Raw genomic sequence first — 17585 nt, 5'->3', positions numbered from 1 at the left:
TTGTTTCTATATATGCTTTATACATGTGAGTGCTCTGTGTTCAAATGCAGGCATCTCCTGATTGGACGACTGTCCTGATTGATGCCTCCCTCTGATTGGTGGTACTAATGTCTTGAGGCCTTTAACCTTCCTATTTTCCCCGGGTCTATTTGATCCGGCTGGAAGGATTTAATGTGTCATAACTTGAATTTTCTTTCCACATATTTTCCTGAAATTTACCAGGGTTGTTCCAAATTATGAACTTTGGGAGGCAAATTAATTTTGCCTATTTTCGTTGAACTATGTGTTCAGACCAGTATATACTATGCGTTTTGGATCCTTCTGGGTAATTTTGACCCGGCCACATTTAGTGGGGCAATAGGTCACACTTTTTCCCTTTCAGCGCAATGAACATACATACAGACACAGAAATGCACACATAATATGTGCACTAACACACGCACCCAAAACACACACTCACGCACACACACACACACAAATTGGGCATTGCATTTCATTAGGCCTCCAGAAAAAAAAAGCTACACATTTGTACATATTTCACACTTTTGATATGCCTTAAAATTGTGATCTCCCGAAAAAAAAATTAAAATATGATCTCCCGAAATGATGCTACACACACACACACACACACACACACACACACACACACACACACACACACACACACACACACACATTCATGTTTCTATAAAGAAGTTCAAAAGTAAAATACGTGTGTTTTGCAAATCATATTTGTTTCCTCTCTTAGTTATAAATTTAGTTGCATCAGTAAGCTTTAGCCTGGAGATATGCTGAGTAATGTTCGACATTTATGTCAGAGGTCATCCAAAATAATATTTAACAATTTCTGCTTATTTTACTCAAAAACATGGCATAATTTCATTGCTGACATTAAAAATGGTCAAAATGGTTTCAAAACAATCTTCTGCCTTTGAAATATACCAGCCTGTAATTGTGCATCAACCTTTGTGCCTCTATGGTGAAAATAATTAAACATTTCTGTTTGTTTTCTTTTTACTAAAAATGAGGCATTTTTGTATATAAATAAGGTTTATTATATCAAATATATTTTTTAGGAGGGTTAAAAGATTTGAAGACTTGCTATATGCTCAATTATAAACAACTGATTTATTCCTGTCTATAAAACTGTTTGTATGTTTATCTTTTATCATTTGTGTCTGTAACAAATGTACATACTTTGTAAATATTAGTAATGGGGTTCATTTACTAAGAGATTGACTTTTTTTGTCTTCTTGAGGTTGGTGAGATGGTTGGTAAGATCATTTGTTGTAAGAGGACAAACGACTCATGAGCAGAAGGCCAAATTTAAATGACCAAAGTATAGAAACGTTACAAAATGCAGAGAAATAACTTTACTACATAATTTTATTTAGTGATCGGCAAACAGTATATCCATCCATCCATCCATCCATCCATCCATCCATCCATCCATCCATCCATTTTCTACCGCTTATCCGGGGCCGGGTCGCGGGGGCAGCAGTCTAAGCAGGGATGCCCAGACTTCCCTCTCCTCAGACACTTCCTCCAGCTCTTCCGGGGGAATCCAATAAAAGGAAAATCAAAAACTGATGCATTTAGGACCCAAATGATGGCAAACAATAAAAAAAAAGGCTTGGAATGAACAGAAAACTAAGGAAACTGAACAGATACTTTTGAAACTAAACATGGTTTATAAAGTTTTGTGGTGAGTGTAAGACAACTAGCAACAGGTGAGGTGTAAAGTGAATGCTGAAGTGCAGGTTTGTTGTGGGAATTGGAGTCCAGTTTGTTGTCTGTTTTTAGGCTGCAATGTGTTCAGTGGTCTGTGATGCATCCATATGATAGCGGTGTATCCTGTCAGAACAGCAGTGCTGAGGACGATGAGACTCTCTTCTCCTAATGAATTTTATTTAACATTTGTGACAGTAGTCTTTTTTCTCTCTAAATGCTATTGATGTGCAGTCAGTCAGGTTTGAACCAATGCTGAAAAAGAGACTCTAACTAATGAGTGAGGGAAAAAGGTTTTACTCCACTAGGGGGCTGTAAACTCATCTATTGACAATGTGACAATATGAAACAGTTAAATGGGTGAAACATGAAAATCTGATTTTTTTTATTTGCAAATAAATTGCTATTTATAATTGCTTCAAAATTATGGGATGTTTTCTTTAAATTTGTGACATAAAACCATAATTTCTCTTTTGTCACACTGTAATATATTGGAAAGGGATTGGTTCAAAATGGTGAAAAATAATGCAGTGTAATTTTTTTTTATTTTTGGTGTTGAACTGCAGTGTGTGCTTTTCACATGCTGTGTTCAGTCATGAAACTCTTTACATAGAAAGCTTATTAAATTTTAGTTGAGCTGCTGCCATACTAATAAAAGTGAATTTAAGCTAGTCACTGCTTGTAAGTTAACTTTCCTTCTGTTCTTATCTGTAATACATTTATAGAATTCATGCAGTCAACATTCATGTGATTATACTCACTCTTCTGCTGATATATATCACCTTCATATATATATATATATATATATATATATATATATATATATATATATATATATATATATATAAAAATGGAGAGAGAGGAGAGGCACACAATCCACGTTGCTTGAGGTCCAGTGTAAAGTTTCCACAGTCAGTGATGGTTTGGGGTGCCATGTCATCTGCTGGTGTTTGTCCACTGTGTTTTCTTAGGTCCAAGGTCAACACATTTCTAATCTTTCACTACCCACATCCAATACATTTATTTAATATTAACATATAGATTTCACATGTTTCTGTTATAGGCAGAAAAAAAAAACCTCATTATGTGATTTCTGTTTTTTTCCATCATGACTGGTTTTAACAGACCACCAAATGTTTCTATTATTAACAGCTTTTCTCTTCAATCTCTGCTTTTCAGTAGTTTAAATACATCTTCACACGCACACAAACACACACACAAACAGACACATACACACTTCCCCCATCAACTTCTGTCTGTCCTTCTTAGTCTGCAACAGAGAACAGTGATTAGATCAATTTCTTAATACATTACCTACAACTGTTTCTGCTGTTTTTTTCATCAGTGTTGCCTAAAGATAACACCAAGAATTACACTTTCCTTCTGTATAAATACTCCTTTAATTCAGCTCAGATGTAGCAGCAGCAGTGAACTCAAAAATATTCTACAGAGCTCTCTGAGGGCTTGTCCAGGATTAAACAGGAGGAGGTAAGGTCCAGGGGAGCTGTAACATGGCTGACATTAACATCTAAAGTTGGGACACGTGAAGACAGAATTTCACAGTGCTGTAATGTGTATGTGGCAAATAAAGGCCTCTTCTTACTATCTGCCACCATGTGGTGATCATCTGCTATCTCAGTTATATATCATATTCTTAAACTGCAGTGTTTCTATCATCTGAATCATGTAAAAAGTAACGGAAAGGAGTCGATTAGTTGTTAATCTTCACTAAGCAGCAGAATTAATCTTCACTAAGCAGCAGAAATATTTGTTCATTCCTCGTTTTATCAGGAGGTTTGCTCATTCTCTGCTATGCCTGACGATCATGAATATTAAAGATGAACTTTGTCCTGCTGTTTGTGCTGCACAAGCTCCTCTAACTCTCATCTGTGTGTCTTAATTGTCTTTGTGTCTTTGTATAATGTAGGAATGCATGGAAGCAGTGTTGTAATGTAACGGAGTAAAAATACTTTGTTACTGTACTTAAGTAGAAATGTCACGTATCTGTACTTTACTTCGCTATTTAAATTTGCCAACTTTCACTTTTATTCCACTACATTTCCTAGATAAAATGTATACTTTTTCTCCGTTATATTTCCATTAAACATCTTCGTTACTCATTACTACAAAATAAAATCAGCAGAAATGTGTGTGACTGCAATAAGGGAGGTTTGGCGCATCACTGCTCCTAGATTGCATTACACTCCGCAAGCTCTACGGAGAAGCACAGGTACACGCAGCATGCATGTGCAGTCAGAGCTGGAGGCATTTATCTATAACAAAAGCAGTGAAATGTCACTATTCTTATTACCAGTGTTGTAGCACAAACAACATATTAATGCAAACATTCCATTAAATACTAAGTAAAAATAACATTTATTGATTTGGTCTTTGTCTTGTGAATATTTTTTTGAAATTTTACTTTTTACTTTTACTTCAAATACTTAAGTACTTTAAATATCAGAAAAATTACTTTTGATACTTAAGTACAGTAAATATCAGATATTTTAAGACTTTTACTTGAGTAATATTCTAAAAGGTGACTTTCACTTCTACCTAAGTATTTTTCTAGTACGATACTTGTACTTTTACTCAAGTATTGCTTTCTAGTACTTTATACAACACTGCATGGAAGTGACCAGTCTAAGCCAATATCTAATAATTGAATGTATAACCATTGTTATGGTATTTTGTTCCAATTTTTTCCCTGGAAATTGCTCGTAGTTTGTTCTGACATTCATAATGCATTTAGTTGGGTCTGTTACCATATTCAAGTTCTTCTTTACTGTCAACTCTTCCACATGTACAGTACATACATAGAGAATTGAAAATGTATTTCTCTCAGTCCCAAGGTGCAAAATATTAACAATGGAATTTAATAAGGTAGTGCAAGGCATATGCAGATAAAGTGAAAAATGAGCAAACCAATGCTGCACAAAGCGACTGGTGCATGTTGTCGTATGTTATTGGGAGGGGGGAGTGGAAAGCCATGGGGATGTGGGATCTGGAGGGGTGTGTTGGGTCCATAGATCTGTGGTGCCTGGGACAGAAAAGGGAAGTGGAGGCAAGTTCGAGAGCGAGTACAGCTTCCTGACAGCCTGATGAATGAGGCTGTCCTTCAATATGTTGGTCCTGGCCCGGAGACTCCACAGTCTCCTCCCTGATGGCAGCAGACTGAAGAAGCTGTGTAATGGGTGGATGGGATCATCCGCAATGCAGAGGGCTTTGCGGGTGGGATGGGTCTCGTAGATTCAATTCAATAGCGCAATATATTTATATAGCGCTTTTTACAATAGGCTTTGTCTCAAAGCAGCTTTACAGAACATAGAACAGAAGGTAAACATAAGGAGAAATATAGAGAATGAATATAGTAAAAAATTTAAGATATATATAGTTCACAGTGTGTATGTATGTATGTATGTATGTATGTATGTATATGTATTTATCCCCAATGAGCAAGTCTGACGTGACTCAGGCAGCAGTGGCAAGGAAAAACTCGCTTAAATTGGTAAGGAAGAAACCTTGAGAAGAACCAGACTCAAAGGGGAACCCATCCTCATATGGGTGACACTGGGGGTGTGATTACAAATATACAGTCAAACAAGTGTTGTGTGTGTGTGTGTGTGTGTGTGTGTGTGTGTGTGTGTGTGTGTGTGTGTGTGTGTGTGTGTGTGTGTGTGTGTGTGTGTGTATATATGTATATGAATATATAATTTTGGAGTGTGCTGATGGATATTTGTGTTCATCAGCCACAAGAGTGTTATGAAAGGCAGGCAATGATGTAGGTAAGGTAGGGTGGAGTCAGCGTTCACATTCATCCCAAAGGTGTTCAGTAGGGATGAGATCAGAAAACAACCACATATAGCAGGAAAGGTCAGGTGACCGAATGCTTTTGGAAATATAATGTATACCAAGTGTATCACCAAGGCCATATCCCAAACTGTAGGGAGATTCCAGCTCTGTCATTGAAAACAAATCAAAATTATTTTGATGTTTTAAAATTAATGCTAATTAAGCACTTCGTGTTTTTTGGGTTGACACCAGGGGCGGTTCTAGAATTTCATCTTTAGGGGGTTTTAGCCCTCAGTGAGAATTTAAAACAAAGAGTTCTATATTATATATTATATGACAACTCTGGTAATAAGAATAGTGAAATTTCACTGCTTTTGGTTGCCGTCTTTGCGTCTTTCCGCTGATTAACGTTATAGATAAACGCCTCCAGCTCTGACTGCGCGTGCACGCTGTGCGTACCTGTGCTTCTCTGTTCAAATAAAGCAGACAGCTGAAGACACACTTTTGAAAGACTACAACACACGCATGTAAAAGTATGGAATAAAAGCAAAGTAAAAAAAATCGCTCTTGGATCAAACTGATAAATAATTTTCTTTTTAATCTGCTTTTGAACTGGGAAAGTGTGTTTGAGCCCCGAACACTATCAGGAAGACTATTCCAAAGTTTGGGAGCTAAATAAGAAAATGCTCTACCACCTTTAGTAGAATTAGATATCCTGGGAACTACCAGAAGTCCTGAGTTTTGTGATCTCAGAGAGCGTGAAGGATTGTAACGTGTTAGAAAACTAGTTAGATACATGGGAGCTAAACCATTAAGAGCCTTGTACGTAAGTAGCAGCAGTCTGTAATCAATTCTAAACTTAACAGGTAGCCAGTGTAGAGATGATAAAATTGGGGTTATATGGTCATACTTTCTTGTCCTAGTGAGAACTCTGGCTGCTGCATTTTGGACTAACTGAAGCCTATTTATTAAAGATGCGGGACAACCACGTAGTAGTGCATTACAATAGTCCAAAATAGTTACAATAGTACAATAGTTACAAAATGTCCTGGAGGGAGGGGAGAGAGACACCAATAATCTTCTCAGCTGCTCTCACTATGCGCTGTAGCGTCTTCCAGCAGGATACGTTGCAACACCGTAGGTGATCCACACAGTGATGCAGCTCAATCGTATGCTCTCGATGGTGCCTCTGTAGAAGGTGTGCATGATGGGTGGCGTGGCTCTGGCTCTTCTCAGTTTACAGAGGAAGTAGAGACGCTGTGATTTCTTGGCCAGTGCTGCTGCTTTATCAGTCCAGGAGAGGTCCTCTGTGATGTGCACACCCAAGAACTTGGTGCTACTCACTCTCTCCACATTGGCACCATTGATGGTCAGAGGAGCATGCTGAGTGTGCGTTCTCCTGAAGTTGACAACAATCTCCTTCATCTTCTCCACGTTCAGAGAGAGATTGTAGTCAGTGCACCACTCGGCCAGGTGTCTCACCTCATTCCTGTAGTTTGTCTCAACTTTTTTGCTAATGAGACCCACTACAGTCGTGTCATCCACAAACTTCATAAAGAGGTTGGAGTTGTGTGATGGTGTGCAGTCATGGGTCAGCAGGGTGAAGAGAAGGGGGCTCAGCACACATTCTTGGGGAGGCCCCAGTGTTCAGTGTGATGGTGCTGGATGTGTTGCTGCCGACCCATACTGCCTGAGGTCTTCCAGTCAGAAAGTCCAATAGCCAGTTGCACAGTGAAGTGCTGAGCCCTAACTGAAGCAGTTTGTTAGTGAGCTGTTGAGGGATGATAGTGTTGAATGCTGAACTAAAGTCTATGAACAGCATTCTAACGTACAAATCCTTTTTGTCCACATGAGTGATTGCTGAATGGAGGGCAGTTGAGATGGCATCAGAGGTTGGGCCGATATGCAAACTGGAAGGGGTCCAGAGAGGGGGGTACGACAGACTTGATATGGTGCATGACTAGACATTCAAAGCACTTCCAGATGATAGGAGTGAGTGCAACAGGACGGTAATCATTGAAGCATGATGGAGACGGCTTTTTCGGGACTGGAATGATAGTGGCAGCTTTGAAGCATGTGGGGACAACAGCTTGACTGAGTGAGATGTTAAAAATGTCTGTGAAGACATCAGTGAGTTCCACTGCACAGTCTCTCAGTATACGCCCAGGAATGTTGTCAGGACCCGGAGCTTTACGTACATTGATCCTGCTGAAGGATCTCCTCACGCAATCCGGGGTCAGCATCATCACCTGGTCACCGGGAGGAGGTGGAATCTTCTGAGCAGTGGAGCTGTTTTGCTTCTCAAAGCGAGCAAAGAAGGCGTTCAGCTCATTCAGCAGAGAGATGTTACTGTCACAGGTCCGTGGTGCGGACTTGTAGTCCGTAATGGTCTGTATCCCCTGCCATGGGCTCCGAGAGTCTCTGCTGTCGCTGAATTGATGGGCTACCAATTCAATTAATTTCAATTCAAGTTTATTTGTATAGCGCTTTTTACAATTGACATTGTCTGCAGCTTTACAGTACATAACATCCTCCTGGAGTACTGCTTATTAGCCTCTCTGATGCCACGGTATAGGTTGGCCCTGGCTGTCCTCAGGCCCACCTGGTCTCCAGCTTTGAAGGCGACGTACGCATTTTGTGTAGCAGATACGCATTTAGACATCAAAGAACGCTGCTACGATTTGTCGCTTCAAAATACGCATTGTAAAAAACCATTGATGCCTTTGAGTCCAACTGTCTGTGCATTTGCGCACCAGGCAATGCACCTAGGGGTGTAACTGCATTGGACAGCAACCTGGGAAAATAATAATTCGACCAATCATAGTGCCATGTAGCGATTTTGGCTCGCGAAGCAAGGTAAATATTTATAAGTAACTATAACGTGTTATAGTGACTCTAAATATTTTAACCTAAGTTGAAATTAACGGTAATGGAATTAGCGTTACACTTATTTGGTCTATTCGTCCGGCGGACAGGCTGTGTAGCCTTTATTTATTCTATGAAGGCGGTATCTTCCTGGCCAAGAAAGATTCGCTTCCCTTTCTACTTTATACCGTAATTTAAATTTAAACACAACATAAAACTAACTACACAAACAAACAAAAGAAATAGGGAAAACAAAGATGAAAATAAAATAAAACAAAAGAAATTAAAATTGGGGAAAGGGAGGAAGAAACTGGAAAGAAGAAACTAGAGAAAGGAAGGAAAGGAATGGCAAGCTTAGACTCAAAAATTAATCACACCCTAACTGGGAAATCGTCACAGAAACTTAAATTCACCTTATGATTCAATGAAAGATTCCTACTTAAAATTACGCATCTAAGTTGGTTGGTAAAGGAAACGGTTACTTGCATTGGCTTACTGCACAAGAGTCCGGATGCAACAGAGAAATCTCTGAAAAGTCAGTTAGGGTGGGGTCAGACGTTCTTACAAGTTCTCCTGAAGATCAGAGCAGTTGTCGTTCTTGGAAGTGAAGCTTGCAGGAACTTCTTTGAAGGAAGATGGAGTCGTCTCCAAGCTGTTCCGAAAGTCTGACCACGGATTATTGGTGTTTGTGACAATTTAAAGGTCGCGAACTCCACCCATCTTTGGGGAGATGACCAATACTTCGGTCAGGATTTTTGGAGGGAAAAACTCCCTTTGTTTCAGGTGTCTGTGGCCGTGGTTTAGCTGTCAAACTTTTAGATGAGTTTGATCCAGGGTGTATTAAGACGGTATGGCGCCTTTCGAGCTCAAATAAAATACACCGTTGTTTAAAAAACGAGTAACCGATAATTTTGTGGTCATTTGGATACTAAACATGAAGGGTAATGACGGTATAAAGGCAGCGGTACATTATATACACAGATCAGTAATCGAAGGGTAACTGATGTTAATACGATATTGTGTTCTTATAAAGGCAAAGAAACAAAAATGAAACATAAAACAAGATGCACTTTCATTAGGGAAGTAAAAAGAAAACGATAGATTCGTATACATTCTGACATCGGCCCTTAAAGGGGCATACAGCGTTAGAACAAGTATGCATTAACATGCCATGATCAGTAATTAGAGTGTAACGGATGTTAAATACAATGTTGTTTTCTGACGCATGAATAAAATATACCCTTGTCAGGAAATTAAGGAGCAAATAATTTTAAGTCAGGCAAGCCTTAAAAGAAGAACACATTACAAAAAAGGTTTATAAGAATGAGAACCTTAGAGTACCTTATCTTCGGGTTTTATTAGTAAAAGGAATGTCTCATTGTGTTGTGTGTGTGTGTGTGTGTGTGTGTGTGTTCTGGTTTAGGGCCCGATGAGTTCAATCGGAGAAGCCGCATGGGGTTATCTGGTCTTTTTGTGGGCTCCAGTCATTCTGGAGCCAGTTGTGGGTGTGTGACGCTGTGGAGTGTAGCCCTCAATAAAATCGTAAAACTGAGTGGTCATCAGTTAATTGAGGAGTAGATGTTGAAATTTAGGGTGCCTGGGACATGAAATCTAAAATGACCGGTACCAGACGCTACAGCCAGTTTAAAACTCTTCAATGCTACAAGCAGAGAGCTGTCAAAACGAATGTGGTTTTCATCTATCTCTGTCCGTTTTCATTTCTTCTTACAGTGACTGTTTTTTTTACAAGTGGGGACTTAACGTTTCAAAGGTAAATGGCCAGAATTGTGAATTTCATCCATTTTAATAAACCCGCCGAACTACAGGCGTCGTTAGACTCCTTTACTGGGGCATGTGCCCAAGTGTCCGGTGTTGTGCCTCAAGTTTAAGTTTTACGCACAGATCAATTTTGACTTTATTTGCCAGTATTTATATAGGAAACATACAAACACGTATGGCGCAAACACGCAGAAATCAATATTCGCGAGCGTCTGTGCATCCCTTTAATAGCACGCAGTCATGCTATAACATGACGTAACTAATGTAATTTTTTAAATATCAATCGTATTCTGACTTGATTGTTACTGGATCCTGTAGATCACATCTGATGGACATCAGATTTTTTTGTGAAAAGCAGGGAAATAGAAGCAGAAAGTAGAAATGATGAGGGAGGTATTATTATATGATCAGCCAGTCAAAACCATAGTGAAGTCTAGAGTCTTGCATTATTGCTGAGAAAATTAACACATGCATGTGTTGTCAAATGTTTAGTTCATTAGATCTAATTTATGGCAATACATAAAGAGTTGTTAAAATAGTTTTTATGTTGCCTTTTCAATAAAAGAGTTCTTCATGGTCTACTTGTATGTTGAATAACTTGATATGGTGGTGAGTGAGAACTATGTGCTAAGTAAAAAGTTGTGATGAGTGAGCATGTGAACTTAATCAACAATGACCAGCAAATGTGCCTGACCTCATGCCGTGTTGCTGCAGTAAGTTGCTACTCAAATTTTTTTTCCAAGGTTGGCAGGTCTGTTATCCCTAGAGAAATATACTGCAGTAGAGGTCAATGATTTGTCTATTAGTGTTGTTACCATGTGTGTTTCACTGTATTTTATCTGCCATATCTAATGACATTTGCCATATCTAATGACATTTATGTGGGTGCCCGACTCAACATGATAAAGTAGGTCTTGGTTCTTAGTCCTACCCTCTGACATCTAGCATGCACAGACTTAAAGGGTGACTGTTGTTTGAGGTTGGGGCTGTGGGATGGCCCAGTGAGCAGTGAGACTGTCTCTGATGCTCCTTAAGAGCATGCACAGGTCCTGTTTAGAACTAAGTGGGCATTGATATATTATGTGTATATCTTGGCATGCTCGGTACACTCAGCTCCACAGACTGTATGATATAATTTGTGTGTGGCCTAGTTTTGTCCTCGTCTATGATTGTGGTGTACTTTGACTTCGTCTGGACTTCTTTCTGTTCTGTTCTGTTAAAAATGAGCCAAACCCAGAAACTACATTACAGGCTCCTCAAAACATCAGTAAATGCGTTAACCACCACATCTGTTTCTACATGTTGCCTATAGGTCATCCAGAGTACTACACCTTTCTTCTGTACAATACTCCCTGTAGGTCTCAGTAATGTTTGAAGAGCTTCACTATACAAGCGCAGTGTGACTCTTTTCCCTGAATTCAGCTCAGAGGTAGTGACAGCAGGGCAACTCAGAATTCACCAAACAAACCTGAAAAAAATGTATCAATCTTCTTAAATATGAATTGGAACATAAACTAATTATACTAGTTCACTCAAGTAATTGGCTTCATTCATACATTGGGAGAAACCTGGAAGAAAACGTTAATTCTCGTCAAAATTTGTGTATACAACATGAAAATACAATACAAACATGAACAATGGTAACTCATAATACTGAAACTGTAATTAGCTCACTAGTGTAAAGTGAGTGAAAATGGAAAAAAAAATGGCTTCTGTGTTTTGTTGTGAACGCAACCCAAGTTCCTCTGCCACCGCTCTCATGTCCGGTCCTGCAGTGTCCACTAGTCTCCTCAGTGTTGTGAACGTTTTTGTTTGTAGTTTGTGTGAGACCTGTAGAATTGTCCTTAGTGTCCTTTCGTCCTCCTCCCAATGAAGGCTCTTCTACGAGCCAATACAGTGAGACAGGGCCTTGGGATCCACACTCTTTTCTCACTCACTCACTCATTTTCTACCGCTTTATCCGAACTACGGGTCACGGGGAGCCTGTGCCTATCTCAGGCGTCATCGGGCATCAAGGCAGGATACACACTGGACGGAATGCCAACCCATCGCAGGGCACACACACACTCTCATTCACACACACACTCACACACTACGGACAATTTTCCAGAGATGCCAATCAACCTACCATGCATGTCTTTGGACCGGGGGAGGAAAATGGAGTACCCGGAGGAAACCCCCGAGGCACGGGGAGAACATGCAAACTCCACACACAAGGCGGAGGCAGGAAACGAACCCCGACCCTGGAGGTGTGAGGCGAACGTGCTACCCACTAAGCCACTGTGCCCCCCCCCCCCACTATTTTCTTAAAACAGAATTGTTCGAAATATTTAAGAATATTAGGCCCATTAAATATAAGCTACGATCACAAACAAACTAATCAGATTTTTCAGTGTTCATACAGTAAATAAAACATTGCTATTCTGCTTCTAATGTCTACCAAGCTCTGCTCTCCTTTTTCTTTACGGAGAAGGAGGATGCTTTGTGGAACACATTGTAATTTGTCTCACACAAAGGCTTCTAGTAATGACACTATTTTCTCAACTAGGACAGTAGGGGGCTCCAGGCAAGCTAGGCGATCCCATAGGGTTGAGGTTACTTGATTATTAGAATCTTCCTGAGTGGCATGCTTGGTTTGTGCAATTCAGTTTTTCAGTCTGCCTTCTATTTTTCTTAATTTCATTTTGAATTTTGTATTTAAACCATCATTTTTTCTGCATAAGAAGATACAACATGAAAAAATGAAAACTAGGTAAAATTAAAATTAAGCCATTTAGAACGTTCATAGTCTGTGTCGAAACAATTCAATTTAATAAACTGTACAACATATACGAAAATGAGCAACCTTGTCTGATTCACCATTTTACTTTAAAATATGACATTTAGCATTCTGTTGGTCTTGAGTACACTTTCAGCATACTGGTACATCACCTGTATCATTGCCATAAGATTTATCATTGCTATAAGACACCAGAGGAAGTGATGTTCATGTATATGACTGCCAGAGACTAATACAGTACAGAAATCATGCAAGAGCCAACCTGCATGAAGAGAACCTGGAGAACCTTTCCGATCTCTGCTTCCTGGGAAGATCATGTCTCGGTGTGGCCTAATGCCAGTGGTCCGGGAGGGGATGTAGTGAGCGTTGTGTGAAAAAGTGTAGGAATGGACCATAAATAAAACCTTAAAAAACAAAAATAGCACCATATTGATTCCGGAGTGGCCGCTGCATGCTGCTTGCTACTGCCGTGCCGCCATGTAAGTAGTGCCTTACTTATGTCCACAGCCGAGCAGAAGGGCAAAGCACAACCCCCTGCACACCACGGTAAGACCCACGTCTCGAAAAACAGAAAGGGGGGATGGCAGGAAAAAACCTCTGCCATGGAGCAAAAAATAAACAAAAATATACCTGTAGCAATATAAAGGCCTGCAACACCCCCAGCAGACAGGAAGTGAGGTGGCGTCCTCCACGGGAAACCAGAAAGTGAAACGATGTCCCCCACCAGACGGATGTGGGGTGATGACTCAGGGAAACTAGAAAGAAAAAAAACAAAACAAATCCAAGCTGTGACATCATCTGCCTGCAGGAAGTTAGGCGGCGTCCCCCACTGGAAACCAGAAGCGAAGCGGCGTCACTCACTCACACACATGCAGAGCGATGTCAAAGGACACCGAAAAAAAACAAAACAAAACACGGGCTGGTGACATCGTCGTTCTGTAATACATTTATAGCATTCATGCAGTCAACATTCATGTGATTATACTCACTCTTCTGCTGATATATATCACATGTTTTCAGAATGTTAGCTATATACATTAGGACATGGCACATTGTTTTAATAATTTGATATTGTACATAAATTTATTGATAATAGTCTATGAAATGAATCAGATGGTGTTTCCTATTTATTAACTGTGACACAGCAAATCTACCCACTGACTGAATACTGAACTTCTGAATGTGAAAGTGAATCCTGGTCGCCCCCTATTTTCATGATTTTTGCCTACATGACATACCCTCATAAAAAGTTGTACACTTGTATCTCAAACTAGAGACTCTCTTCTTTCCAATGAGAGAGTCTCTAGTTTGAGATACAAGTGTCAGGTTGATTCCAGGCCTTACTGACACAAAGTTACAGAGGCTAGAATGGAGGGTTTTGATTTCCGTCTGAGTTGTTTACCTGATAAACTGATTAAATACATTGCTGTATTTAATGATGGGAGATACCAACCGAGGGTCATAGCCACATGTCTTAGATTTCACCAAAAAAAAAATTCAAGTCAAAAGACTCAAAAATGGATTTTATATGAATATTTTTCTAAGGACATTTCCGTCCGTTCATGTTTTTCTTGTTTACTTGTTTACTGTATAACTTTCAATTAAAAGACTGCATGCTCAGTTTAAAAGGCCTAAAACAAAGAGAACCCCTCTGCCTAGAAGTCTGCTGTAAGAAAAGGCCTGTAACCTGACACCCTGAGGTGTGAGAGTGAGAAAAGTTCGAGAATTGCACAAAAAAACTTTTGCGCAGCCTCTACTGCGCACCCCTTACCAGATGTGTCATGTTGCATACCGTTGGAATTGTCTCCTTATTGGCTAAAGAGCTGTAAAGGACACGGATCATGAAATCGCTACTGGAGGGAGCAATTGTCAATCAAAAGGAGGGTGTCCCACCTAGTATGGAGAGACATCATTGGATTCTCAGCCGTCTATCTCTGCACTACAGGCATCGATTGGCTCATGAGAGGGCTTGTTTGATTCATTAGGCCCTGGACTACAAACTTGATGCCTCAGTGTAGTTTTATAAGCCTTCTAGGAGAAGTTAGAGCCGAAACAACGGACGGAAGTGAACTACTGTTTACAGTTTTCGGTCAGAAACGTAATACTTGTGAGGTGAGCAAAGCGTTTTGGATTAAAAGGCTTACATATTCCAGTTCCTTGGCCTCTTGGGGATTTTTTACAAGCATTTGTTTTGGAAAATATTACCCCAGTGAAGAAAGGGAAGCGTTTAAAGGTAAGTTAACAAACCGAACTAGCGCCGCCTAGTTCAGGTGGCTATCAACTTGATTAAATTATTATGACTGCTATAAATCATATTATGCTTTGTATGTGGGCTTAATAAAATCCTGAGTCTAAGCTTTCAAACATTATATAATATAACTGTGTATTTAGAGGATTTAATGCTTAAAAGTTACAACGAAGTAGATGCAGCCTCGTCTCCTAGCGGTGGTGTGCCGTAGCCGGCACGGTGACTGTGGGAAAATTTGGGTGTGTGCTCTTATTCTATGAACTATTACCACTATATGGGGGTAGGCCGGATGTTGTAATAGTGTTGAGCTATAATATTGTATATCGGCATTAGGTCGTGTACGAGTTATAGGGAGTATAAGAGCTATATGGACTATGATATAATAATATAATATAATAATATATATATATATGTATAATTATGTATAATATTTCATTTCTATATATAGATATCTGAATAGATGACGCGTGAGGCAGAGATAAGGGGTGTAGTTGGTTTATTGAAGTCATAGAACTCAATAGGCAGAGCTAGGCCCAGGCACAGGAGACGTAGGAGAGTAGTCGGGAGATCCAGGAGGTGGGGAGGAGGAGGTTGAAGGAGAAGAAGGAGAGGCAGGGGGTTCCAGCGCAGAGCAGCAACGCTCAGGAACAGCATGAGGACAGCCATCGGTCTGGGTAGAGGAAGTGCGGGCCTGAGGCCTTTTCACAATGTAGGATGGTGTGAAGGGATGCTCGGGGAGGTTGGGAGAACTGAGTTGTTCCATGAACGTGATAAGTTCACGGGTTATATGGTCCAGCTGGTAGCGGCGGTAGCGGACCAGAAGTTCGGCGGGCACAGGTCTCGCATAAGGTATCATATAAGATCTCATATAACGGCGAGAAGGCCTCATAGGTCGGCCATCTGGACGATCTTGCTGACTCTGAGCATCTGTGACAAACAAGAAAAAGGGAACCTGTCCTTTAGGTGAGAACAGAGGAACTAAGGCTTAAAATTAGAATGCATGTGCAGGCCCAGTCTGGACAAACACGACAGACTGAGATCATAAGTCTAGCAAATTTACGGAGTCAGCATAAACAGATCTCCACATATATGCAAAACAACATTATAAAATGCAAAAGCTTAGCTTAAGGAATAATGCAATACGTTTACTAACCAGATAAAAAACCTTACTTGTAAGTCAACTACGGCTAATATATAATCTATAATCCAATTGATTTGGAACCGTATGTTACTGTAATCAAGGAACTCATATCCTAACATAATTGATCAAATACCGTCGAATGTCATAATCATATTAATCATATCATAAATCAGAACTCCTATATCACAGGGAGGGTAGGTGATTGCGGAATTGAGTATTATCACTGTGCTGATTAGTTATATCTTTATTATCTTTAGGTTAAATGGAGAGAAGTGATTAATTCAGTGTAGGGCGAATAGGTTATAGGTGATTGTCATGATAACCATACATAGTATAGGCGTACAATACAGATAATCATAGTACTAACACAGGTAATCATATAGTATAGGTTCACAATACAGGTAATCATCTTAACTACATATTTTATATAAAGGCGTATAATCAAGAAGAATCATATCATATCAAATCGTCATACATAAAAGCAGATAGGGGAAAACTCACCCATTGCAGCTGGAGAATTGGTGATTGATTGGTGAGATTGGTCCTCAAGACGTGCGTTTCGTCTGGGTGATACGGGTGATACATGACAGGGAGCAGGACAAGATGTTCTTGGGGGCACAGCCTTGACAATAGTTTTGTCAACGCAGCATATTTTTAATAATAATGCAGAAGTTCGGCGGGAACAAAAACAGGCCAAACTTAATTTACGGTGAAAGGGCAGACTTGTTTTTCGGGGAAATGAAGCAGGGGGGCCACGGGCGATTCTGCAATTCTGTAATGTCAGGAGAAGAGCCAGACAGGTCAGGTGGATAATGACGCACGAAGGTATGACGGCACCTAAGAGTGCCATGGTATATAGAAGGGATTTTCTGAAAGGGGGGGAACTTTTTTGGGTGGCACGGGGACACGCTGTTTGGGTTTTTTCTTTTCTTTGATACTTTGAACTTAGAAGTTTTTCCTCCTTGAGCTCAATGGAAGCAGGGGCCGATCAGCATCAATAAAGAGTTTTGCTCATTCTCATCCAGGTCTGGAAAGTTTTCTTATTATTCAAATTCAAATAGTACTAAGTATAAAGATTAAAGTGTGATTAATTGATCAGTATTAAGTAGTAATAAATATTAAGTATTATAAAACTACTTATTTTACTTATTTTAGTATTAAGTGTGAAATGTATTGACTATTATCTATTATTGATTATTAAGTGATTATTAATTTGGCTGTAATTCACCCCTGGCATATGTCCACTTGGAGGG

The 17585-nt window shown here is 39.8% G+C and overlaps 1 protein-coding gene across 1 annotated transcript; it reads right to left on the bottom strand.

The window, feature by feature from the left end:
- Positions 1 to 15670: 15670 nt before the first annotated feature.
- Positions 15671 to 17365, bottom strand: LOC125139091. The gene is made up of 2 exons (XM_047801994.1): positions 16834 to 17365; positions 15671 to 16118 (listed from the first exon to the last, which is right to left on the bottom strand). Exons 1-2 carry the CDS (start codon positions 17180 to 17182, stop codon positions 15706 to 15708), a joined length of 762 nt encoding a protein of 253 aa, XP_047657950.1. The 5' UTR covers positions 17183 to 17365; the 3' UTR covers positions 15671 to 15705.
- Between the last annotated feature and the right edge of the window lie 220 nt (positions 17366 to 17585).

This window comes from Tachysurus fulvidraco, chromosome 16 (assembly GCF_022655615.1).
Source record: "Tachysurus fulvidraco isolate hzauxx_2018 chromosome 16, HZAU_PFXX_2.0, whole genome shotgun sequence".
Taxonomy (NCBI): Eukaryota; Metazoa; Chordata; class Actinopteri; order Siluriformes; family Bagridae; genus Tachysurus; species Tachysurus fulvidraco.
This window is presented reverse-complemented; position numbering and strand designations above follow the sequence as displayed.